This window comes from Artemia sp. Qi Xiang Cuo, unplaced genomic scaffold (assembly GCF_049724085.1).
Source record: "Artemia sp. Qi Xiang Cuo unplaced genomic scaffold, ASM4972408v1 HiC_scaffold_3386, whole genome shotgun sequence".
Lineage (NCBI taxonomy): Eukaryota > Metazoa > Arthropoda > Branchiopoda > Anostraca > Artemiidae > Artemia > Artemia sp. Qi Xiang Cuo.
The window spans coordinates 2,291,500-2,318,668 of NW_028300811.1; the positions used below are offsets into that span (position 1 = coordinate 2,291,500).

At 32.9% G+C, this 27,169-nt stretch overlaps 1 protein-coding gene across 1 annotated transcript in view; it reads right to left on the reverse strand.

The window, feature by feature from the left end:
• The window catches only part of LOC148938350 (uncharacterized), a 48,846-nt gene extending 21,798 nt beyond the window's left edge, over nt 1-27,048 (reverse strand). The window contains exon 1 of the mRNA XM_089107865.1: nt 26,635-27,048. Within this exon, the coding sequence (XP_088963991.1) occupies nt 26,635-27,048 (414 nt within the window). The remainder of the gene's footprint in view (nt 1-26,634) is intronic.
• Between the last annotated feature and the right edge of the window lie 121 nt (nt 27,049-27,169).

A 27,169-nucleotide genomic window follows, 5' to 3' on the forward strand; every position in this document is an offset into this window, starting at 1 on the left:
ATCCATTACTGTTTTCTTTTCCTACACCAAATTTACCTAAGCTGGGATACCATCTATCCAGATTTCTACCAACCTGGGCGTTAAAATCTCCCAGTAATAACATCATATTTCTACCTGGGACCTTGTCTATTTGCTCTTGTAACTTTGAAAAAAATTCATCTGAGTCACTAGTATCTCCATCAGTCGGTTCTACAGGGGCGTATACTGCTATAAATGATACCCTGAACTTTCTAGTCATAAAATGAGCAATTAGTATTCTATTATTAATACCCTCCCAGCCTAAACAAGACTTAGCAGCTTCCTTATTCATCATGAGCCCTACTCCCTGTTTATGTACCCCATCCTTCCTGCCTGAGTAAACAAATTCTATATCACCTAATTTCATGTTTCTTATCCCTGGTAAGAGTTTCTGAAACTCCTAATAAGTCCAGTTTTAATCGTCTGAATTTGTCAGTCAAAATTTCGATACGATAGTCATTTTCTAATGTCGTAAAATTCCAAGTTCCAATTTTCATGTTCTTTAAATAATTGAATTTTTTTTCGCCTCAGGAAAAGCAATGATCCCGGATACCAGTGCAGGACGGGGATCATATATCTTCTCAAGTCTACACCGAAGTGCTTAAGCCGGCTTAGAACCGGAAAGCAAGAAGTCCCTGGGACCTCTATGAATAAAGGCTTTGTGCAATCCTGGGCCCATCTTGGTCAAAACATGGTTTTCAGCACTTGGCGATGCTCTTCTATCAACAAGAGTCGAAATACTGCACAGACAATCTCAAGCCTATTACCTCCGACTCATTATATTCATGCCTACAAATATTATGCTACTTCGGGGAGGCAACCCGTAATAGATAAATTAGCTAGGAAGAGGTTTTTCAGCCCAAACACGCCCATCAAAACATACCAATCCCAGAAGAATTGTCCATTAGTCAGAATCCCGTGCGAATGCTGTGTCGTTTACTAGGCTATATTTTCCTCGAGGGGCGCCACTCCTCAAGTTGGAATAGAGTTGACCGCAAGGTCCCCAGTCTTGCAGGTACCCCGAAAAGGTCGAGGAAGCCCTTTGCAGAGGCAGTTATCCATAGATCTGGATCTTACGCCCTGCCACAGTTGTCCTCTTTTAGAGGATCCTCCCGCGATGGTGTTCTGCATCACCATGCAATTTAACCCATTGCTCGAGAAAAGAATCTCTTCTGAAATGAAATTATGAATTATTTTGAAAGGTATTGCTTGGTGTTGGGACTTGCATGAAATTGAAAAGCAATGTTGAGTGTGAAAAAGATGTTTACTCCAAGCAAAAGGTCGAAAAGCAATTCGGGGGTGATAAAAATGTATGCTGCTTTAGATAAGATGTAGAAAAATTCAATGATGTTGTTAAAAATTTATTGTTTCTTGAAATAAGATGAAATATTCAAAAGTATTATACAAGATATTAAATATTCTCTTGAAAATGTTTTGCTGTTTGAAATAAGATGAGGAAATACACGATAGTGTTTTTTTCCTATTCATCAATATACGCACTAAATGACACCCTATAATTATACACCCTAAAAATATACATTGGATAAAAACAGGCTTCTAAACTCTAAAAAGAGTAGGTAAAATCTCAAGATACCACTTTCATATCAACGTACGACAAAATTTTGTATTTTTCAACAAAGCACCAAAAATCCATTGAAAATCGCCAAGACAAGGCTTGTCAGATATAAGAAAAAGGTAAGGATGAGAGAGAGACAAAGAAAGAAGGACAGAACGGAGGAGGGATGTCTAAAAAGTAAAAAATTTTGAGAAAATGAGATTAGCAAATTCAAATACAGTGGAAATCTTAACATTAGCGTTTTCAGATTATAGAGTAGAAACACTTTTTGTACAGTATTAAATAGAAAGAAATAATTGTCAACTGAGAATAATCAATATTGAGCAAAAAGAGCCACAAAGATTTAATATGAAAAAAAATTATTTTCTCTTTGATGTAGAATTCCTTCATACCCCTCGTTGTTTTGCTAATATTTTTCTGTGATTCAACTATTATTGCCTAGATCTTCTGTTTCAGGATTTTGTTTATAGAATTGGACAAAAATATGAAACATTGGCGTAAAGAACAGGAATTTAGAAAGCGGCAGTATCTCTTCACCATGAAATAGTTTCTATTAATTCTTTGTTTTAATTTTACTTTTCAATTTCAGTAGAAATTTATTTTTTTTGTTTAATACGTTTCTAAAGCTATTTTTGCGCTAGAGCCTGTAAACACAAATTTTAAATTGATATAAGGTTTTTAATCTCAAATTATGCAAGAAAATGATTTTATATAGTGCTGTTTAGTTAATTAAGAGTCCATGAATATGGTTTTAAAGCTATTATTTGTATAATTACAATTGTAGTTTTTTCTAAATTATTATATCAGTTAAGCTGTGTCAATTCAATCTGTTAATAAAAATTTAGTTAAGCCGTTACATAATATTAATTTTTCTTCTCTTGAAAGTAAATTTAAAACTTTTGAATTTAGTCTTGTTGAATTAATGTATTGAATTAAGCGTTATAAATTCTAAGCGTATCCCATATGAAAACGCTACTGGACCCTTGTTTCAAAAACTCCTTTTCGGTCGTTCTTGAGGGCCAATAGTCAATCAGCTTATACAAGTACCCAGGGAAAAAAATTGAAGGGAACACAGTTTAGTGTGAAATCAGTGTTAAGAGAGACAGTAGTAAGAATGAATGAAATGAAAACACAAATATTAGACGGAATATTATTACATTGGAAAGATGATTAGCTCTAAATGATATGTCTCAAAGATCATGTGCAAAAAAAATGCTTCAGGCTAGAAGTCCAACTAATCTCCCGTTTGTCTAGCCAGCCTATAATAGGTACCCCGAGTAAAAGAATATAACTTAAGATGTTGGTTAGTTTGAAACCAGCAGCACAAGAGTAAATAGTGACAAAAATGTGCCAAAAATGTCCACTCTGTTTGAAGTATTTGGCAGCTGGAAGCTGAATTAATAAGGTACTATTTTGTATATGTACCTTCAAACTTGTAGACTTTACTATCCATTTAAGCAATATAAAGGATATTCAATTCAAACAAAGAACTTTAATTCTGGTATTTAAGAAGTTTCTGCCACTCACATTAGAGGACTCAAATGATTTAAAATGTCACTATGATAAGTTTGAACAGTTTAAAACTCCTATCTTGTTGTGATATAAAAAAAAACTAAATGAACTTTTAGTTTATTTCTAAGAGATAAAAATCGTCGTGGTTTTGGATTGTTTTCAGGAGAAGAACCTGTAAAAATAAATTTAAATCATTAAAAAAAACTCAACAAGAAAAGAAAAAAACAAAAAGTGACGAACAAATAAATAAAACTCACATTCTAAGCATTCTCAGTACTGCACAAAACTGTAATTGTCTGCCTAATCACCGAAAACCGTATGTCACTTGTGCTACAGATATTACTACTCTTTAAAGTCAGATTGGTAAATAAGCTATTCTAAAAAATTCCAGCACAGCAAAAACTGTAATTGTATGCTGAATCACCGACAACCGTATGTCACTAGTAAAACAGATATATCTCCTCTTTAAAGTCAGATTGACTAACAATCCCTAAACAATCTCTAAACAATCCCTGAACTTCAAAAAAACTTTAAATTTCTACCTGATCACCGACAAACATACGTCACTATTACAACTGAAATTTCTCCTCCTTAAAGTTAGATTGGCAAAACTTTGCCAATCTGACATCTTCTTAATCTTCGCAGAATTAATTTTCTTAAAACTTAAAATACATTCAAAACTTAATATATATATATATATATATATATATATATATATATATATATATATATATATATATATATATATATATATATATATATATATATATATATTGGCTAAAATTTTTGTTTTTGGCTAAACTTTTTACATCTATTTTTAAAATTTGTGTAATTATTGCAAATTTTTTCATACCCTAATAATTGGGAATGATAAGCTGAATAAGTAATTTTTGAATCTATATTACTTTCAAGGAATGGAAAATTAATTACTTAAAAATTAAAATCATCCGCTTTATTATATATTTTAAAAACTAATTTATTATTATCTGAAATATTAATATTTAAATCTAAGAAATCGTCAGAGTGTCCTGTCCCTTAGCTAGGCTCCATAATTAGCTCTTGTGGATAAATATTTTTTGAAATTACAATAAACTCTGCACAATTTATTACTAAGAGATCGTCCAGATATCTTTTATTATTTGAAAGGTTATATTTTAAATTGCTTGGGCTATTTCTATTTATCATATATTCGTATTCTAATTGACTTAAAAAAAAGTCCGCTATGAATGGACTCGCATTCCCATCCATAGGAATGCCAACAGTTTGTTTATATAAATTACCACTAAATCTTATAAAAGCATTAAACAGAACAAATTCCAATAAATCACATATCATATCCAAGCTATAACATCTTGAATTAATGGTATTTCTAAAGAAATTCGTCCTTCGGGCTTTTCTATTAAAAGTATTAATTTTCAAAAATCCGATATTAGACAAAGGAAAATATTTCCTTATGACCATTTTCAATTTTTCAAATACTAAATTAAGTACCAAATTTGTATACAGAGTAGTAAAGTCAAATGAATCGACTCTTTTAGCTGAAACAAAAGCCAAAGAATCTATCACTTGTAATATGTTATTAACACTCAAATATGGGTTAAAGTTAGAAACACTTTTAATTCCAGAGCAATATGCTTAAAATTTATGTCTAATTTCCCCTAAAATGAAAGATAGGTCAATGGCCGCAAATCTTGTTGGACACCTCGTAGCCACAGCAAAGAAACGTGGTTTGGGTGTATTCTTATGAGGTTTTGCCGTCCAATATAAGAAAGAAAACTTTTTATCATTATCATTAATTTTAATGTTGAATTTTTCAAAATTATTTCTTCTATATTTTCCATTAAACTATTCTCTGCTATGTGATCCTTTTCGTATGTATTTGTTGTTTGTAACTCTTTTGATAAAATATCACAGTAGAGTTTCTGACAAATTTTGGCAAAATTATTGCTAGCTTTATCAACTGGTACAATTACAAATTCATTTTGTATATTAGCAATTGCTTGTTTCATACTTGCATTATAAAATATTGAATTTTTCTCAGATTTTTTATTATTAATTCTATACATGCTATTTCGTACACTAGTCAAAATCAAGTTTATCCAATTTTGAAATCTGTCTTTAGTAATTTGCTCCTTCTTGCACTGTTTATCAATAAATAAATTTAAATCATTCTTTAATCCCCTAAGAATATCTGCTAGCCTGATGCAGTAAGAAAGACAGAATTTAGCCTCCATTTTCATTATATTTTGAAGATCAAGATGCTTTATAATGGAAAAATCCCCCGTTACAATATCACCAAAGAATATAAAGATGATTCAGTCGAATCAAGGCACCAGTAATCGTTACTAGTACCGTTGATAGTTTATAAAGAGAAACGAACCCAATAATACCAATGACAAAACGTATATTGAACCCGTAGCTGAAAACTTGTTAAGAGTCATTTATCAAATAAGTACTATGTCAAGAGATAAGACTAGGATTCGTTTCATGGAACGAATTCAGAATATTTATTATTTTTAATATGATTGTAATAACCTATGATATTGTACATTCCATTATTTAAAAAAAAAAATCTCATTGCATTGGTTCGTCATGTTCCCATTAATTTTTTTACTGTACATTTCTAACTCAAACGTCTACAGTGTTTATTTAGAAGTCAGAGACGCAAAAAAAAAGATTTTCAGACACAAGTACTAATAACCAGGCTAAGAAGTAGTGTTCTAGAGCCCGAGTTAGGTTAACCCTGTTGTTACCAAAGTAAAAATCTCAACTAGAAACTTTGAGACACCAGTCATCCACGAAAAGTCAAAAGACTAAATCCCATATTCCAAACAGGCAACCAACTATTCAAATTCATAAGTTCAGAAAAGTCAAAACACACTGTATCAAAGTGTAACCATCAAATGCTAAGCTTCAGATACAAAACAAACCTCCACCCCGAAAAATAGGCAAAAAAAAACTAAGTCTCAAAGTTACGAGAAAAGAATCTGTTCTGAAATGATATTATGAATTGTTTTTGAAAGTAATTGCTTGGTGTTAGGACCTGGTTGAAATTGAAAAGCAATGTTGAGTGTGAAAAAGATGTTTACTCCAAGCATATGGTCGAAACACAATTTGGGGGTGAAAAAGGTATGTGATGTTTTAGATAAGATGTAGAAAAAGTCGATGATTCTGTTAAAAATTTATTGTTTCTTGAAAAAAGATTAAATATTCAAAAGCATTATACAAGATATAAAATATTCTCTTGAAAAGGATTTGCTGTTTGAAATAAGATGAGGAAATACACGATGGTGTTTTTTCCTATTCATCAATATAAGCACTAAATGGGATACACCCTATAATTATACACCCTAAAAATATTCATTGGATAAAAACAGGCTTCTAAACTTTAAAAAGAGTAGGTAGAATCTCAAGATACCACTTTCATATCAACTTACGACAAATTTTTTTTTTTTTAACAAAGCACAAAAATCTGTTGAAAATCACCAAGACAAGGCTTGTCAGATATAAAAAAAAAGGTAAGGATGAGAGAGAGACAAAGAAAGAAGGAGAGAACGGGGGGTGTCTAAAAAGTAAAAAATTTGGAGAAAAGGAGATTAGCACATTCAAATACACTGGAAATCTTAACATTAGCGTTATCAGATTATAGAATAGAAACACTTTTTGTACAGTATTAAATAGAAAGAAATAATTGTCAACTCAGAATACTCAATATTGAGCAAAAAGAGCCACAAAGATTTAATATGAAAAAAAATTATTTTCTCTTTGATGTAGAATTCCTTCATACCCCTGGATTGTTTTGCTAATATTATTCTGTGATTCAACTATTATTGCCTAGATCTTCTGTTTCAGGATTTATTTTAATAGAATTGGACTAAAATATGAGACAATGGCGTAAAGAACCGGAATTTAGAAAGTGGCAGTATCTCTTCACTATGAAATAGTTTCTATTAATTTTTTGTTTTAATGTTACTTTTCACTTTCAGTAGAAATTTATTTTTTTTGTTTAATACGTTTCTAAAGCTATTTTTGTGCTAGAGCCTGTAAACATAAATTTTAAATTGATATAAGGTTTTTAATCTCAAATTATGCAAGAAAATGATTTTATATAGTGCTGTTCAGTTAATTAAGAGTCCATGAATATAGTTTTAAAGCTATTATTAGTATAATTACAATTGTAGTTTTTTCTAAATTATTATATCAGTTAGGATGTGTCAATTCAATCTGGTAATAAAAATTTAGTTAAGCCGTTATATGATATTAATTTTTCTTCTCTTGAAAGTAAATTTAAAACTTTTGAATGTAGTCCTGTTAAATTAATGTATTGAATAAAGCGTTATAAGTTCTAAGCTTATCAAACAGTTCGTGGTAACGAACTGTAAGTAAGGAGCGACCCGGCTCAATGGTAACCGAAACTCTAAAAAACGGGATTTTGATACCAATAGATACATCAAAAGAATCAGATTTTAATTCTAATTTCAAATATATAAGTTTCATTAAGTTTAATCTTACCCATCAAAAGTTACGTGCCTGAGAAATTTTGGCTGATTTTCGAAAAAAGGGGGAAAGACCCTCTAAAAGTTATAGAACCTTAATGAAAATCACACCATCATATTCAGCGTATCAGAGAACCCTACTTTAGAGGTTTCAAGCTCCTATCTACAAAAATGTGGAATTTTCCATTTTTTGCCAGAAGAAAGATCACGGATGCGTGTTTATTTGTTTGTTTGTTTGTTTGTTTGTTTGTTTGTTTTTTTTTCCCAGGGGTGATCGCATCGACCCAGTAGTCCTAGCATATCGTGGGAGGGCTCATTTGAACGGAAATTAAAAGTTCTAGTGCCCTTTTTAACTGACCAAAAAAATTGGAGGGCAACTTGGCCCCCCTCCCACACTCATTTCTTTCCCAAAGTCACCCAATGAAAATTTTTAGATAGCCATTTTGTTCAGCATGGTCGAAAATATGATAAAAATGTCTTTTAGGATGACTTGATCCCCCAAAGTCCCCAGGGGGAGGGCTGAAAGTTATGAACTTTACTCAATGTTAACATATAGTATTGGTTATTGGGAAGTATACAGACTTTTTCAGAGGAGATTTTTTCTGGTAGGTGGGGGAAGGAGAGGGTCGGGGGCTATATGGAAGGATCTGTCCATGAAGGAAGTTGTCATGGGGGAAGGGACATGGCTATGACGGGGGCGCCGGATGTCCCAGAATTATTAAATAAAAAGATCAGGAATTAAATAAAAAAAAAACAAGTTTTTCAACTGATCAACTGATTGTGAGTTAGAGGTCATTTTTAAATAACTGGAAAAAATTCGAACATAGCTTAAAGAGCAGGGTATTGACTAGGGGGCGAACCCTCTAATATACGTGTTAAAAATTTATGAATATAGAAGTTCGTTACGTAAGTTAATTCTAAGTTACGTATATTTATTACTAATAAAAACGTTCGTAAATAAAATTAAACAAGTTTCGAGAAAGCCATTTAACCAAATATAATATGCAAATTTTGTTTTAATTATTCATGTACGGTGAGCCAAAATCAAAACCTGCATTAATTCAAAAACGTTCAAAAATTCAATAAAAAAAACCAGTTTTTTTAACTGAAAGTAAGGAACGACGTTAAAACTTAAAACGAACAGAAATTATTCCGTATATGAAGGGGCTGTCCCCTCCTCAACGCCTCGCTCTTTACGCTAAAGTTTGACTTTCTCACAACTCTATTTTTTTAAACAATAAAAAAACTTTAGCGTAAAGAGCGAGGCGTTGAGGAGGGGACAGCCCCCTTCATATACGGAATAATTTCTGTTCGTTTTAAGTTTTAACGTCGTTCCTTACTTTCAGTTAAAAAAACTTGTTTTTTTTATTTAATCCCATATTAAAACGCTACTGGACCCTTGTTTCAAAAACTTCTTTTCCGTCGTTCTTGAGGGCCAATTGTCACTCAGCTTATAAAAGTACCCAGAGAAAAAAAATTGAAGAGAACACAGTTTAGTTTGAAATCAGTGTTAAGAGAGACAGTAGTAAAAATGAATGAAGTGAAAAGAAAAATATTAGACGGAATATTATTGCATTGGAAAGATGATTAACTCTAAATGATATGTCTCAAAGACCACGTGCACAAAAAAAGCTTCAGGCAAGAAGTTCAACTACTCTCCCTTTTGTCTAGCCAGCCTATAATGGGTACCCAGAGTAAAAGAATATAACTTAAGATGTTGGTTAGTTTGAAACCAGCAGCACAAGAGTCAATAGTGACAAAAATGTGCCAAAAATGCCAACTCTGTTTGAAACATTTGGTAGCTGGAGGCTGAATTAAAAGGTACTATTTTGTATATGTACATTCAAACTTGTAGACTTTACAATCCATTTAAGCAATATAAAGGATATTCAATTCGAACAAAGGACTTTAATTCTGGTATTGAAGAAGTATCTGCCACTCACATTAGAGGACTCCGATGTTTTAAAATGTCACTATGATAAGTTTGAACAGTTTAAAACACCCATCTTTATGTGATATCAAAAAACAATAAATGAACTTTTAGTTTATTTCTAAGAAATAAGATTCGTTGTGGTTTTGTATTGTTTTCAGGAGAAGAACCTGAAAAAATAAATTTAAATCATTAAAAAAAAACTCAACAAGAAAGAAAGAAAAAAAACAAAAAGTGACGAACAAATAAATAAAACTCACACTCTAAGCATTCTCAGTACTGCAAAAAACTGTAATTGTCTGCCTAATCACCGACAACCGTATATCACTTGTGCTACAGATATTACTACTCTTTAAAGTCAGATTGGTAAATAAGATATTCTTAAAAATTCCAGCACAGCAAAAACTGTAATTGTATGCTGAATCACCGACAACCGTATGTCACTAGTAAAACAGATATATCTCCTCTTTAAAGTCAGATTGACAAATGAGATAATCTAAACAATCCCAGAACTTCAAAAAAACTTTAAATTTCTACCTGATCACCGACAAACATTACAACTGAAATTTCTCCTCCTTAAAGTCAGATTGGCAAAACTTTGCCATTCTGACATCTTCTTAATCTCCGCAGAATTAATTTTCTTAAAACTTAAAATGCATTCAAAGCTTAATATATATATATATATTTATATATATATATATATATATATATATATATATATATATATATATATATATATATATATATATATATATATATATATATATATATATATATATATATATATATATATATATATATATATATATATATATATATATATATATATATATATATATATATATATATATATATATATATATATTTTTTTTTGAAATAATGGAATGTAAAATATCATAGGTTATTACAATCATATTAAAAATAATAAATATTCTGAATTCGTTCCATGAAACGAATCCTAGTGTTATCTCTTGACATGGTATTTATTTCATACACAACTTTTAACATGTTTTCAGCTACGGGTTCAAATACTTTTTGTCATTGGTATTATTGGGTTCGTTTCTCTTGATAAACTATCAATGGTACTAGTAACGATTACTGGTGCTTTGATTTTATTGAATTATCTTTATATTCTTTAGTGATATCATCTTCCAATGCCCTTTTTATTTTGCCTGCGATATCACTGGCTATTACCATATTATTTTTTCAAAGGTAACAGTTCCACCACTTAGACTAGTTATGGCTTTTGATTCTAATAGAGCAGTAGGCCTTTCTTTTTTCCTTTTTACTTTCAGTTAAATGCTATTACCAGAAAGATAGCGATAGAATATATCAAGGGATAACATGTAACCAGAACGACAAGCAAGAAGATGGCCCTCAACGTCAACTAATAGATTTTCTGCGTGAGTTCTCTTTGCTTACTATAATCTCTGGAAATGTTACTCTTGCACATCCACCATCATAAGAGTTGAATATTTTGGTACTGCAAAGAAATTTAATCTGTCACTGTCGTGACAGTGGCTACATATGTTCCCAATAGTGTCACAACTTGTACTTGTTTTATAGTTGATAAATTTGTCTTTTTCAGTATTCAGTGCTACAATAACTATATATTATAAAAGGATTTTCTTGAAATATTTCATCTCAACTTTTTTTTAATTAAGATGTATTTATCCTTCCAGTGCACAGTTAATACTGATTGAAAACATACAATAAAGTACTTACTGTCGATGATCAGCCTCAGAGTACAACTGGGGCGGCCTCATAAAAAAAACTGAACACTATATTCACAAAAAATTACGTTATGATATTCATCAATTGCGCATGCATTGTGCAAAACATTTTACTACCCAGTAAATTTTGTAAGACACTCCTGTTGATGCATTTACTCTTTAAACAATTGATAGGATTTTGATAATATCAGATACTATTTTAATATCATTTCTTATTTCACAAAAATACCAACCAAATTTTCGGTTTTACGTATATATAATGTCATTTAAATACTTGAAAAAAAAGTTTACCCGCCCTCCTACCTCCCAGTGGGGTATTGCGACCCTGCAATCTTCATTATTATACTGGATGTATCTATTCCTTTTTCAAAACTAGAAAGAAGGTCCTTATTATGAAGTTGGTCCATCTTATTCATAATGCTTGTTCTACTGCTACTAGTCATGTGAAGATTCAAGTTAATAAATAGTCTATGGATTGAATTCAAAAGTTAAAGAATAAGTAGTAGGTAGGGAGCTCTTGTAGGATAGAATATATCTGATATGCAATAACCTACATTTTGGTAGCTAAAGGGATTGTAAATTTGCTTTGATAAAGCAAAACTGTATTAAAAATGGTCCCCTTCACTAAGCATACGTTAAAAAAGTATTTAGATTATGAACCTCTTCCAGTGGTACATCAGAATACGCATTAAATTTTTTTTTGTTAGACATACTAACAGTTCAATCACCGTTCAACTAATTATAATATATTGGTATTTTTTCAATTTTTAAATGCCCAAACTCAGGGAAAAACTTGAAACACGACATGTATTTATATCTTTCCAGATGTTCTAGGATCATCGGATTTATTATGCTGTATCTTTGACAACACACTTAACCACCATGTCAGTGTGATATTCATGCTATATGAATGGAGCCCGAAAAATTCCCTAAAACGAAGATCTCCAGCCATAGAAATAAGACTATATGGTTAATTGCACTCTTTGTGAAAGGTGTATAGTAGTCGTTTAATCAATATAACCTTAAGAAGCACCAGTCCAAGAAAATCTTGCAAACAAACAATCTGAATGCATAGCAATTTACAGCCTTTTCTATGTCCTTCTGTTATAGAAACTTAATTATTTGTCCACTTTTACTTGCTCATCGGATTCGTTGATAGGATAGGAGGGGTTAAAATCTCAAAACGGCTTTAGTAAACTAGGATGGGGCATCTCCTCTGTTCATTCACCATATACGAAGGAATAGCAACTGCAATAATCAACCATGATAGCGCACTTCCTGTATTTGTTGACGACCATACACGGGGGGAGGGAGCAACTCTAATAGTACACCAGAACAGGGTGGCTACTGTATTTGTTGAAGGCTTACTACCGCAGGTGCAAACATAATGAATACATATATCTAAGTTAGCTTCAATATTTTATTAATTTTTCTCCCAGAGGTATTTTAAACGGAAGGTGTATAGACTTTATATGGGGGCCATTTAGTTGGATATCGTATATCTAGTGCTTATTTTAAGAAACAAAAGCGATCAGAGGGCCAAAAAATCCCATCCCCACGCTTTCTGTTCCAAAAATACATTGGAATAAACATTTTAAATAGTCATTATGCTCAAAAGTCTCCAAAGGTCCAATAATTATAACTACGAGTACATTAAATTACGTAATGAAAATTAGAGTTTAATATAATCTTGAACTGGTAATCTTTCAGCAATTAATATCATTTTACATAAAAATTAGTGACATCATTGTGGATCTGACAAGGCCCATAGAGGATGTACTAATGGAGTTCATAAACCCTAAAGATGTTATTACGTGCGCCTGGGTCTTCTGCAATTGAACATTACGCTTGTATGGTATAGTAAACGTGTTTGTTACGCAATAGGGTTTTGTTTTTTTACTTATGCAAATGTTTTTGTCACACATATCGAAAGAGATTTCCCCCAATGAAACTGAGCCCTGGACAGCTGGAACAAAAAGTAATTGATGTTATTTTGATTCACGGAATACCTCCTACGATATATCTTCTGTCCTTTCTTGGAAAATTTTCTGCGTAGTTCCTAGAACAATTAAATGGATCACGTGTTTCCTAAGCATTTACACCGAGCCGTGCAAGCATACCAATGCTATTATTTTTTTTTCTCTATTAGACACACCTACATGCCATATACTATTAATTTAAATCTTTGGACTAGAAAAATCACATTTTGATTGGGGCTTAAGCATTACAGATTATGCAGCAAAAACCTCATTACTTACAATAGTAATAATAAGAAAAACGTCAAATATACAATACGTTGTCTCGCTAGTAAATATAACTCACTAACTATGAAAAAAGAAACACTTTTTTGCATTCGGTTAAAGATGGGTCATAAATTTTAAAATTCCATCGCTAAATTCAAAGTCTGCTGTTCTAGGTGAATAAGGTGCGTTTGGCAATTGATTCACCGTCCAAACTAGGGACCAAGAAGGTGTTTTCAAGTAACATTTGAGTAGTGGGCATCTAATTACCATGGGGCAAAAAAAACAGGTTTTTGTGTCCTACCACACCGGTTTCTGAGCCAATGGTTGTATCGGATACTGAAGCAACGAACCGGTTATACTAGTCATTAATTAAATAAAATTCCACAAAATAAGTCTTTCAAAGAAAAGTAAAGAGCCCCATTAAACAAAAAATTTGCAAAAATAAAATCAAATAATCTACCAAGCGTGAAACTACCACAAATCAGCATCGATAAATAAAGAAAACCTAAAACGAACAGAAATTAAAATAATTAACCGAGTCAAACTCAAAACGACCGGAAATTAACACAAGTTGGGCTCAGAATCCCTATGCCTTCCTAAGGCCGGAACAAAATTTGCACTTTACCGAGGCATTTTAAAACATACATGATATTACATGATTTATACAACAACTTTCTATATAAACCTTTTTTGCCCCCAGGGCATAACTTACAACCCTTGCACTAGGGGCTCTGAGGGGGTTATCATCCTAAAAGACCTAATTTCTGGAAGGTTCAACTACGTTGAACAAAATAGATATCTCAAAACTTTGATTGGATGTGCTTTGGAAGTGTTAGTCAATATCCAATCACTTTCAACTATCAAAAAAGGCACTAGCCCTTTCAATTTCCAATTGAATGATCCCTTATAAAGTTTCTACGACAACGCTTTCAATAAAACCTTTATATAGCCCAGGGCATAACTTAAAACCCTTGCCTTGAGGACTTTGAGGGGAGGGGTTTTCATCCTTCAAGAGCTAATTTACAAAAATTTCAACTACGTTAAATAAAATGGGTATCTAAAAATTCTGATTGGATGTATTTGGGGAAAAGGTTGGCGTGAGAGCGGGGTTACTTGTCCTCAAATCACTTTTGACTATTAAAAAGGTACTATCCCTTTGAATTTAAAATCGAATGAGCCCCTTTTCAAGATTTTACGACATTTTACGACAAAGCTTTCAATAAAAACCTTATATGCCCCCAGGGCATAACTTATAATCCTTGCCCTGAGGGTTGTGGGGGAGTGTCCTCCTCAAAAATATATTTTCTGTCTGGAAATCAACTACGCTGAACAAAATAGCCATCTCAAAACTTTTATATGATGTGTTTGGAGGAATTATGGGCGTGGGGGGGGAGCAGTTGCCCTCTAATCACTTTCGACTATTACAAAGTGCACTAGCCCTTTGAATTTCCAATCGAATGAGCTTTTTTTGAAGTTTCTACGACAAGAGCTTATTTAAAAACCATATACTCCCCCCAGGGCATTACTTAAAACCCTTGCCCTGACTGCTTTGGGGAAGTGTCCTCCTCAAAAACATATTTTCTATATGGAAATCAACTAAGCTGAACAAAATGGCTATCTCAAAATTTTGATTGGATGTGTTTGGGTAAATGATGGATGTAGGGGGGGGGGGTAGTTGCCCTTTAATCACTTTCAACTATTAAAAAGGGCACTAGCCCTTTGAATTTTCAATAGAATGAGCCTTGTTTGAAGTTTCTACGAGAAAGCCATCTATAAAAACCTTATATGCTCCCAAGGCATAACTTAAAAACCTTGCCCTGTGGATTTTGGAAAGTGTCCTCCTCTAAAACATATTTTCTATCAGGAAATCAACTACGCCGAACAAAATGGCTATCTCAAAATTTTGATTGGATGTTTTTGGGGGAATGTTGGGCGTGGGAGGGGGTCCAGTTGCCCTCCAATCCCTTTTGACTATTAAAAAGGGTACTAGCCTTTCCAATTTCCAAACGAATGAGCCTGTTTCGAGGTTTCTACAACTTCTATAAAAACCTTATATGCCCCCAGGAAATAACTTAAAACCCTTGCCCTAAGGGTTGTATGGGAGTGTCCTCCTAAAAACATATTTTCTATCTGAAAATCAACTACGCTGAACAAAATGGCTATCTCAAAATTTTGATTTGATGTGATTGGGGAAATGATGGGCGTGGGGGGGGGGGGCTAGTTGCCCTCCAATCACTTTTGACAATTAAAAGGGTACTCACCCTTTGAATTTCCAATCGAATGAGCCTTTTTTGAAGTTTCTACGACAACGTCTTCTATGAAACCTTATATACCCCAAGGGCATAACTTAAAACCCTTGCCCTGAGAGTTATTGGGGAGTGTCCTCCTCAAAAATATATTTTTTGTCTGGAAATCAACTATGCTAAACGAAATGATCATCTCAAAATTTTGATTGGACGTGTTTGGGGGAATGATGGGAATTGGGGAGGGGGGGGGGGTGTTAGTTGCCCTCCAATCACTTTCGAATATTAAAAAGGGTACTCGCCCTTCGAATTTCCAATCGAATGAGCCTTTTTTGAAGTTTCTATGACAACGCTTTCTATAAAAAACCTTATATACCCCCAGGGCATAAATTAAAACCCTTGCCCTGAGGGTTGTGGGGGAGTGTACTTCTCAAAAACATATTTTTTATCTGGAAATCAACTACGCTGGACAAAATGGCTATCTCAAAATTTTGATTGGATAGGTTTGGGGTAATGATGGGCTTGGGGGGGCCTAGTTGCCGTCCAATCATTTTCGACTATTTAAAAGGGGACAAAAACTCTCAATTTTCAATCAAATGGGACCATTTTGAAGTTTCTATGATGACCCCTTCCTTATGAATTGCCCTGCTCTAAAGGAAAGAAATAATACATTGTACCTTGTGCCAACATTGTTCTTATATACCTTAAGGGCATAACTTTAAAGCCTTGCCCCAAGATTTATGGGGGAGTATCCTCCTCAAAAATATATTTTCTATCTGGAAATCAACTACGCTGAACAAAATGGCTATCTCAAAATTTTGATTGGATGTGTTCGGAGGAATGATGGGCGTAGAAGTGGGCTAATTGCCCTCCAATCGTTTTCGACTATTAAAAAGAGCACTAGCCACTCAATTTTCAATCGAATAGGCCGTTTTCGAAATTTCTACGACAACTCCTTCAATACAAAGTGCCCGGCTGAAAAAAAAACAAAAACACATTGTGCCCACTTCGTTCTTTACTTAGGCAGCACTAGCGAGCTGCCTATGATATAATGTTAAAGTGAACGAACAGGTTAAGGGTCTAAACAGCTTCAATAGAAAATTACGATGCATAATTTATTCATCATTAGTACTCGTAAGATATCCTAGCTATGAGACCATAGCAACCAATGCAGACCAACCAGATTCAATATAAGGAGCGATTTTCACTGTAATTCATATCAAACGGTTCATGGTAACGAACTGCAAGTAAGGAGTGACTCGGCTCAATGGTAACCGAAAGTCTAAAAAACGGTCGAAAGTCTAAAAATTTTAATACTAATAGATACATCAAAAGAATCAGATTTTATTGCTTATTTCAAATATATAAGTTTCATCAAGTTTAGTCTTACCCATCAAAAGTTACGCGCCTGACAAAAAATTTGGATGATTTTCGAAAAAATGGAGAAAGACCCCCTAAAAGATATAGAACCTGAATGAAAATAACATCATCATATTCAGTGTATAAGAGAACCCTACTGTAGAAGTTTCAAGCACCTATCTAAAAAAATGTAGAATTTTGCATTTTTTGCCAGAAAAAAGATCATGGATGCGTGTTAATTGGTTTTTTCTTTTCCCCAGGGGAGATCGTATCGACCCAGTGGTCCTAGAATACCGTAAGAGGGCTAATTGGAATGGAAATTAAAAGTTCTAGTGCCCTTTATAAGTGACCAAAAAAATGGAGGGCAACTAGGCCCCCTCCCACGCTCATTTTTTCCCATAGTCACCCGATCAAAATTTTTAGATAGCCATTTTGTTCAGCATGGTCGAAAATATGATAAATATGTCATTTAGGATGACTTAGTCCCCAAAATCCCTGGGGGGGCTCAAAGTTATGAACTTTACCCAATGTTAACATAAAGTATTGGTTATTGGGAAGTATACAGACGTTTTCAGGGGGGACCTTTTCTGCTAGGGGTCGGGGATCAGGGGCAATATGGGAGGATCTTTTCATGAAGGAAGTTTTCATGGGGGAAGGGACATTTCTATGAAGGGGGCGCCAGATTTCCCAACATTATTAAAGAAAAAAGATCAGAAATTAAATAAATAAAAAAAGTTTTTCAACTGAAAGTAAGGAGCAACATCAAAATGTTAAAACGAACAGAAAATATTACGTATATGAATGGGTTCACCCCCTAGTCAACACCTCGCTCTTTAAGCCAACGATTTTTTAGTACTTTCATAAGAGCTATTTATTCTATTTAACGGCCTTTGTGATTAAGGGGTCATTTTTAGAGAATAGGGACAAAATTCGAACTGTAGCTTAAAGAGCAAGGTATTGACTAGGGGCTAACCCCCTAATATACGTATTAAAAATCTATGAATAGAGAAGTTCGTAACGTAAGTTAATTCGTAAGTTACGTGTATTTATTACTAATAAAAACGTTTGTAAATAAAATTAAACAAGTTTCGAGAAAGCCATTTAATCAAATAAAAGTAAAATTAATATGTAAATTCTGTTTTAATTATTCGTGTACGGTGAGCCAAAATCAAAACCTGCGTTAATCCAAAAACGTTCAAAAATTAAATAAAAAAAAACAAGACTGGAAGTAAGGAACGACGTTAAAACTTAAAACGAACAGAAATTATTCCGTATATGAAAGGGGCTGTCCCCTCCTCAATGCCTCGCTCTTTACGCTAAAGTTTGACTTTCTCACAACTCTATTTTTGTTGGTGTTGAGGAGGGGACAGCCCCTTTCATATACAGAATAATTTAACGTCAATTTATTAAATAAATTAATTTAAAACGTCCAAACAATTGTTTTGTTATTCTTTAATGAAAGGGGCTGTCCCCTCCTCAACGCCTCGCTCTTTACGCTAAAGTTGTTTATTGTTTAACAAAAATAGAGCTGTGAAAAAGTCAAACTTTAGCGTAAAGAGCGAGGTGTTGAGAAGGGGACAACCCCTTTCATATACGGAATAATTTCTGTTCGTTTTAAGTTTTAACGTCGTTCCTTACTTTCAGTTAATGAAACTTGTTTTTTTATTTAATTAGTAAAAGAATTGAATTCAGAGAGAGAATAGTTTGTTTGTACTCTACTATTTGACAAGATTTAAGCATAAAAATTAATGCTATATTTACCTTATTGGAAGTTAATGGTGGAGCAGGTAGCAGCAATGATACAAAGACGAGAGTACCAGAGGTAGCAGTAGAAATTACAAGAGGATCTTGAATAGGCCTTTAATGGGATGATATGTATGAAAGATTTTTTATATCATTGAGCATATTTAAATTGGAGGAGCAGTTAATCTTTTCAGTGAAACTTGATATAGTGCATATAAATAGACTTCAAGCTGTTTTAAATACTATAGTGAAATATAATGAGGAAAATAAGTTCTATAATTATTATTACTGTTATTGTAATTATATTTAATAAAAAATTTTCTAAATCGGAGTTATATTCTATAGTAGGTTAGCGTAGCTTTCTACTATGCTTCGCTTATATAGTAGCTTTTAACTTCATATTCTTGAAGTAGAAAGAATCCTGGTTAGTCTGAAGCTGGTTTTGAGGGTGTTAGGATTGTAAAATAAATTAAGGGATTTGAGATAGAGAAAAGTATACGGAATCTTTTGTTTATGGAAAAATGTTTGATAGATGATGATTTTATCTCTTCAAAGGAAAATATTTTCCCAAGGAACACCTAACAATATAATAAAAACTGATTCTCCATCATTAGACTGTTGTATGAAACCTTTACGTCTTGGTCCAAACACTTTTACACAATTTATTGACATATTAATCGAAACAAAACAGAATGGCATTATTGATTTGCTTTTGAACACATTACCTTAGAAATTTTAGGTTATGATTTTTCTTAGTTTGAATAATAAATCAAGAATTTAGAAGATCCTGTTCAAACAGGTTTTATGATACCGTATCATTCGATTACTCTCTCTCTCTCTCTCCCTCTCAATTTACCGATCGTATGTCAGTTTCATTTTGGCGATGAGAGTGTCAACACATGAAAAAATGTTCTATACATGTCCACTATGCATGTATGCACAGGGCAGCTGGTCATCATGTGAGAATCGTACAATGATTGACGAGTATGCTGAAAAGTGTAGATTATGAAACCCTTATAAATTGCATAGAGGAAATGCCATACAAATTAAAGGCTGTAATTCCTGTCTTGAAGAGATGTGTCACTCTCACCCTCGAGGACACCTCTGCTCAAATTGTCATTATCATAAATGTAATAAGTGGGAGAACACATATCCAGATATGATCGGAAAGAATCCTAAACGTGATTTTAGTTTATTACTAAGAGACTGGTATTATCATGGCATTAAATTGTTTTGGGAGGACGAACCAGGTCTACGATTCAACTGTTGGAATAAAAAAGAATTTGGTTTCTACGTCATCGTTGTGAAGACAATGGCTACTATGATTATAAGCAAACTGATTTTTATTTGGCTGTTAAAGAATGTGATTCACCATTTGAAAACACTTTATTTGAGATTGCTTCAAATAAGCAAATTGAAACACGTGCTTTTTACAATATTAATGAAAATAGTAACATTGACTATACAAAGAGACATAATGAGAGTGAAGTTACGTTGTACTGTAGAAAATTTGACCCTGACATTTTAGCACATCAGGATTAGTATACAGTAAATTCAGTTGATCTACCAGCATTAATTGTTCTCGACAACTACCTATGCTTAGAATAAGAAGAAATCTAAAGAGGAGAAAGTCATTTATTATGTATATACATTATTTTATTAATAAACAAATTTACATACATGTTTAGAATATTTTATTCTTAGGGCACTAAAATCGATATTATACACATTTGAAAGTACATTTTCCACTAAGAAGTCATTCAGGCGAGGATTGTGAACGTAAATTTTGAGAAACTGTTTGTAACTATAACCACGAAATCTGAAAAGGAAATAGAGTAGTGCATGAAAGTCTTAGTCGTTAAATCCTGCTCTCTTTTCTGATTTTGAATAATAGTTGCCCACTGCTTTCAATAAAGTTGTTGATGTGTCGGGTGTACAATTTATATGATAGGCCAAGAGGATAAAAAAAATCCTATATGTTTCGCTGTTTGAAAGATTCATAGAAAATGACCTGCCTTTGCACTCGACGAACAGCAATTAACAATGATTAGGGTATTGTTTACGCTTGGAATTTTTTCAAGAAAGTTCGATGGTATGCAATAGGATTTGTATTTTGACATGTAAAAACATCTATTAAATATGCTGATTATTTGATTTGTGTTCATGGTTTGAGGTCTAGTAGAACAATACCATTTCGGCTGATTTCCCAGTAAGTTACAAATTAACTCAGTGATATTAGTAAGACACTTTCAGTCAAAGCATTGGCAAATGTGCACTCTAAACGTAAATTCCCCGTTCGTACTATGCTCATATCTTGAGTGCAAGACAAGTAAAAAACAATTACACCATGATTTTTTGAAATTATCGAATTCGTTATCCCATTTTCAAATAGTTTTGAGTCATGATCTAGGGATTGCATAGTCAATTCATATAGATTTCACTAGGATATCTTATCAAATGATCAAGTGTACAAGGAATTTCCATTCACTTTGCACACAAGGCTAGATAAGCCAAACAAAAATAATCATGGGAGGATGCAGACCAGGATCCAACGGCACTAATACTCTTCACAAAGGGTAAAGCAAGTTTGGAGGGGATTTATAAATTGATAAATGATGAATCGGTATAACTACGAGAGCCAGTGACAGAGTGACGATGATTGGTGACTCTATGGGGGACAAGAAGTTTTATATTACCACTGGCTTCCAGTTTTTCCACTGCCAATGCAACAGAACTCATAACCTGTTGTTTTTGAACATGAAGAATTACTGACGTGATAATGACATTTGCATCAGGTTCTGCAGCAAGTGTTCTTCTCAAAATAAAGTTGGATGAACCTAGTTGTAACTTTATGTCAATCTTAACATTGGGAAGCAACCATGAAAATATATTAAATATTTCATGATTTAATTTTACAATTAAATGATACCCTTGGGTCACTGCAGAAGTTATCTCACCATCAGTCCCAACATTCGATCTATATTCATAGCCCAGTGCCTGTCCTCTCAAATACTTGTATAGCTATGGAGTCATCATCATAAATTGTATGTCGCTTGCATAGTTTGATAAATTATTGATAGTGCTCACCAATGTTTCATTAATGAATACATTAATTGTTTGAACAATTTGTGTAGGATAAAGTTTTCATAGGACAGGCAATCGGTAGCAATGGGATTTCTATTGTCTGAATTTTTCTTCACCACAACATTTCAATCCATAAATGTAGATGATAAATCAACGAAATAGTCTTCATTGGAAGATATCTGAAAGTGTATATTTTCCGACAGGGGTTGTTGAGGATGAAATTGTTCATAGTGGCCATACTTAAAACTAACATAAACATTTTCAGCATAGAATAGAATCATTGCCGATCTGATTGATGGATGCGATTCTTTGTTGGGGAGATATGTCATGTTAATAAAAGAAATACTTTTTTGATCTAGTAATTTTTATCTTCTTATTATTTCTCTTCTTTTTTTTCTTCAAAGTTGTTGTTGATGTCTTTTGCTTCCCACCTGGGTAGAGACTGATGAGTGAATGATGATCACGCAACCTTTTAAATCCCTAAACAATTTGCTGAGATTTTAATTGTTCACCAACGGCTCTTGCTGAAGATCTTATAATTTCCTTAAGACTCTCTTTGAGATTTTTACCCGAGCCCCAGTCTTTTAGTGTTGAGCCAGCAAAATTTGATGCAGCAGGCACAATAGATTTTCTGGCAAAGGGTAGTGCAGAACAAAATAGCCTAGCAAACCTACTAACAAAACTATAGCCAAACATTGTAGTACGTCCCTTGTAATAGTCCAATCCATGACCTATTTGACGAGGATTCAGAGCACCAACATAACAATCAATGTCAGGACCAACAAGTGTAATTCTTAAAATAAGAAAAATATTTGAAGGCAGCTAGAACCTCTTCAACTTCCTTTTCTCTCAAAGATACCCCATCAAATTTTTAGATAGTCCTTTTTTGAACAAACTCAAACGATTCAATTACTGTATTTCTAAGAATGACTCTGCCCCCACATCCCCCGGGGGGAAAGCAGCTAGGTATGAATTTTCCCCATTGTTTATATACAGTATTATTATTTTGGACGTATACAGATATCTTTTCAAAGGGAAGAGTTTTCTAGTGAAAGGTGGGGGGGGGGGATCCTTAGGAGAATCTTTTGGGAGTACTTTTTCAAGGAAGAAGCGATGACTTTTCTGGCATGACTTAAAAAAAAAGTTGTTTCAGCTAAAATTATGGAGCAACATTGTATCCTAAAATGAACAAATACTGTTATGATTATGTTTATGAACAAATACTGTTATTGCTTGGCGAAACTTTAACTTTAGGGTAAATAATATAAAAGGGTGTTAGGGGTTTAGCCCATTTTTATTTAAGATAACCTTGAAAATAAAAATAAAAATTGCCATATATAAAATAAGTTAAATTTGATTAGATGTATATAGTCTCGTAAAAATTTTTAATAAATAGTTATCATCTTATCTTATAGTGGATAAATTGTCTTATATTGCTGTTCCTTTTCAATCATTATAAAGGACGTTAAAAAATTACTTTTTATAATATAATTTATTTAAAAACGAATATTCTACTCCAGAGTAATTTGATAAAACCATAAATTTGAAGCAGCAGTCAACATTAGGAGCAAAAAATGGAAAAAATAAATTTTTAGCCTACTGCTTCATTTATGCATGGAATATATTTGGGTGATGCAATTTTTGACATTTAGTGTATCTGTACTTTCGTTTGGAAACAAAATTGTTTTCTTTGGTCAGTTTTCTATAAGCATTCCAGAGTATACCTCCTCTTAAAAGGGCATTGCTCATATGCTTCCACTTACCTTCAGAGCATTTACCGCGCTAAAAGTTGAAAAAAATAAAAACTATACCATGCCCTGTTCTTCAGTATGAATTTGAATTGCCCAAAGGATATATGGATTCTAAAATAAAACATACATGTGACTAAAGGGAAGGGTAAAGCTGTGCTTAAAATGGTAAATACAAATTCAAAACGTTTAAATTGCTTTATATTATGATGAGCGTATTAAGAAGTGCCTGAATATATATGTAAAAGACAAGGTATTACCAACAAATAATAATTAATAAGGGAAGGCAAAAGAAGAATTAAAGTCATTTTTTCACTGTAAAAAAAAACTGACAGCGAACATTTTTTAAAATTTATGAGCAAGTCAAATATTTGTGAGAGAAAATTACTAGAGATATTCAAGCCCACTTTTTTTATGCCTATTATGATATTTGATATCTATTTATAAATATCATTTACTTATAAGTAGCATTATAAATATAAATATCTATCTTATGATATTTGAAAATTAACCCATTTAAGCCTATTATTCTTAAATGTACAATCCTAAGAAAAAAAAAGCAACTATTAAATTATAATTGAAATTTAAATTGGCCAGTAAATTTCTTACCACACAAATTTTGTTATAAGCTATTCAAAAGTGCCAACAATAAAGTTGTCATCCATTATCTACTTAATATAACTCCATATCCAAGTCCAAGTCCCCCTATCTTCTTACTACAATTGTATTGCAAACAAGAAAATACTATATGTATAGAAAATGCGTATTGTGCAGCTGGATGTGCTTCGTCAATTTTTTTTATTATCACACCGTTAAAAGTTCTTTAATTCAGTGAAGAAATCCTCTTTTAGAGCATAATGATTCTATCTCTTATCAGATATGTTTCTATTCTCATATTATGATATCGAAAAAAAAAACTCCATAAGCAAGATAAGGGCTTATATGTCTATGAGGCAAAGATAAGGTCAATATTATAAAAGGAACAGAGGGGCTGTGAGAGGGGGGTTACTTCCCAAAAGACCGAATTAATGAACTTTTCAACAATTCCCATATAATAAAGTTTTTATTGGATACGTCTGGGAATTTTAACACTTTTGAATTCTAACACCGGGGTTTGAATTTTAAATTTCCAATTCAATTAATTTCAATTAACAAAGATTCTGCAAATACACCATATTGACAATTTCTATGCAAACACTACTTTTTTATTCAGATCAACTTTCTCCTTTAAAATTTTTAAACTAAAAACTATAAACCTTTCTTACTGACATCAGTATAGGGAACAAATTCATGATGTTTATTTAAAACTACTATTACCGTGTTTTGGACTGCGTTCAGTGATATCCCTTTGATTTTTATTTGACAGTGGGTCCGCTTACGTAATGTTTTTGGAGAAAGATCATATTTACCTGTTTTCTATTTAAAATGTTCTTAAATTCTATTTCAGGTAATTCTTATCAATAAGGTTTTGAATATTGCTAAAAACTTAGTCAAGTTTTTCTTTGGTTATTTTAGACTTTAAAATGCGTAAGTTACTTATGTTAGATTCGTGTTTTTGTCAGTTACTTTAATCTTGTATAACATTTTATTTAAATTATATAGGCAAATCAGGCTTAAAACAAATTTTTTTTAATAGATGTGCTAAATAAATACCAGCTTCATAGTATACTTCTTCATAAAAACATATAGTAGTGTCTATTAATAGCAAATGTAAAACGGACTAAATTTTTCATACTTACAGTATATTTATTTCACTTACAAATAAAGCCTTATATTTTATAATAAAACCTTCTAATTATACTCCATATGAGTCGTGAAATGTGATCCAAATATCCTGCAGTATTAAATTTAGATTTTTCTTTAAATCTTTGTGGTCCAGTTTATCTTCTGTAAATTCAATGTTGTGACATATCTACCGGTGTAACTTGCGCCAAAATGAAAATACACAGCATCATTTTACTGATAAGTCTGACATGAAGTTCAAGTTCAATATGGGTTTAAATTAACAAAAAAATATATAAAAATACACTTAACTTAATTCCGTGTGCATTGATGCACGTTTGGGTCCGTAATATTTGCACACTCTAAATACAGAGTGGCCTCCTGTCCTCTCCAATTTCCACCCCGAACCGCCATTAAATAACAATTAATTTAGCACAACTTCTCCTCCGCTCATACCCCTTGAAGTATCAAACTAAAATATAATAAATAATAACAATAGTATCAAAGAATTCTAAACATAATAATAAAATAAATCTAGTACATAAATTTTGAATCTTTTAGATATTTTTTTACATTCTTTTTAAAGGAGCCGAGAGACCTATATGAATTCAGCTCTTGGTGAGGTGTATTCCACTCTCGAGCACACGCAATTCTAGGAGAAAATTCCGACCTAGCTGTTGGTGTCGAGGTTATATAAATGTCTGATGAAGATCATTTATTTAAACTATGGATTTGTGATGCTAGTGTGAATAAGCCTTTAAATGGTGATGGGAGTATTCCTGAAAAATTTTTTAAACAAAAAGCGGTGCAAGATAGTCTGTAAAGTGATGCCATCAATAGTCTATTCGGTGCTGGGCCTAAAATTTGAAGTCCTTTCTTGTGAATTGAGTTTTGTCTCTGTGAATGTGTCTTGAAACTAGATTGCCAAACTGTCAAACAATATTGAATATGAGGCTTGATAACTGCATTGTAAATCAGGATCAGTATTTTTTAGGACGATGGCGATTGAGTTTTCTCAAGATTCCAAGGTTCCTTGAAAGCTTCGTCTCGACTCTTGCTATGTGGTGTCTGAGCGAGAAGTTTTTGTCGATTAAAATCCCTAGGTATGAAACATATCCTTTTTCTGGTCTCTTGATAAGTCCACGAGAGGTTTCAATACCAATCATATCAGGAGCCAGCGAATCTATACTTGAAAAAAAAAACAATCGATTTGTCAATGTTGATGACTAGACGACCTGCGTCCATCCACAGATATGTTTCTTCAAGAATGTCTTGCAGCTTCGTTTCGTGAGAATTGATGTTCCATTCTGAGCTTGCCATAAGTGAATCATCCGCAAATGCCGTTAGTTCGTCCTCGGCTTCTACTATAGATCCCGGTGTCCTTTGTGGGTGACATAGTTTGCAGCAATAAGCGCTACGACTTGCAGGAGTCGGTACTTGCCTAAGACTATTTACGTGAACAAGAAACAATACCGATCCCAATTTAGAGCCCTCTGGCACCCAGCAGTTAACTACGACATCATTTGTATGGTCATATCCTGTGTAAATTCTACGATTTTCTAGGTAAGACTTAAACCAATCTAGGATTTGGCAGAGAATTCCAATATGATCCAGCTTTCCTAGTAGTATTTCGTGGTGCATGCTATATAACGCTTTGTTAATATCTAGAAGTACAGCTGCAGGTAAAGCACCCACATCAAGAATTCTGTTAAAAAAAAACTTTGTGCTGTAAGGGCGTCTTTGGTTGAATGGCCATCCCTAA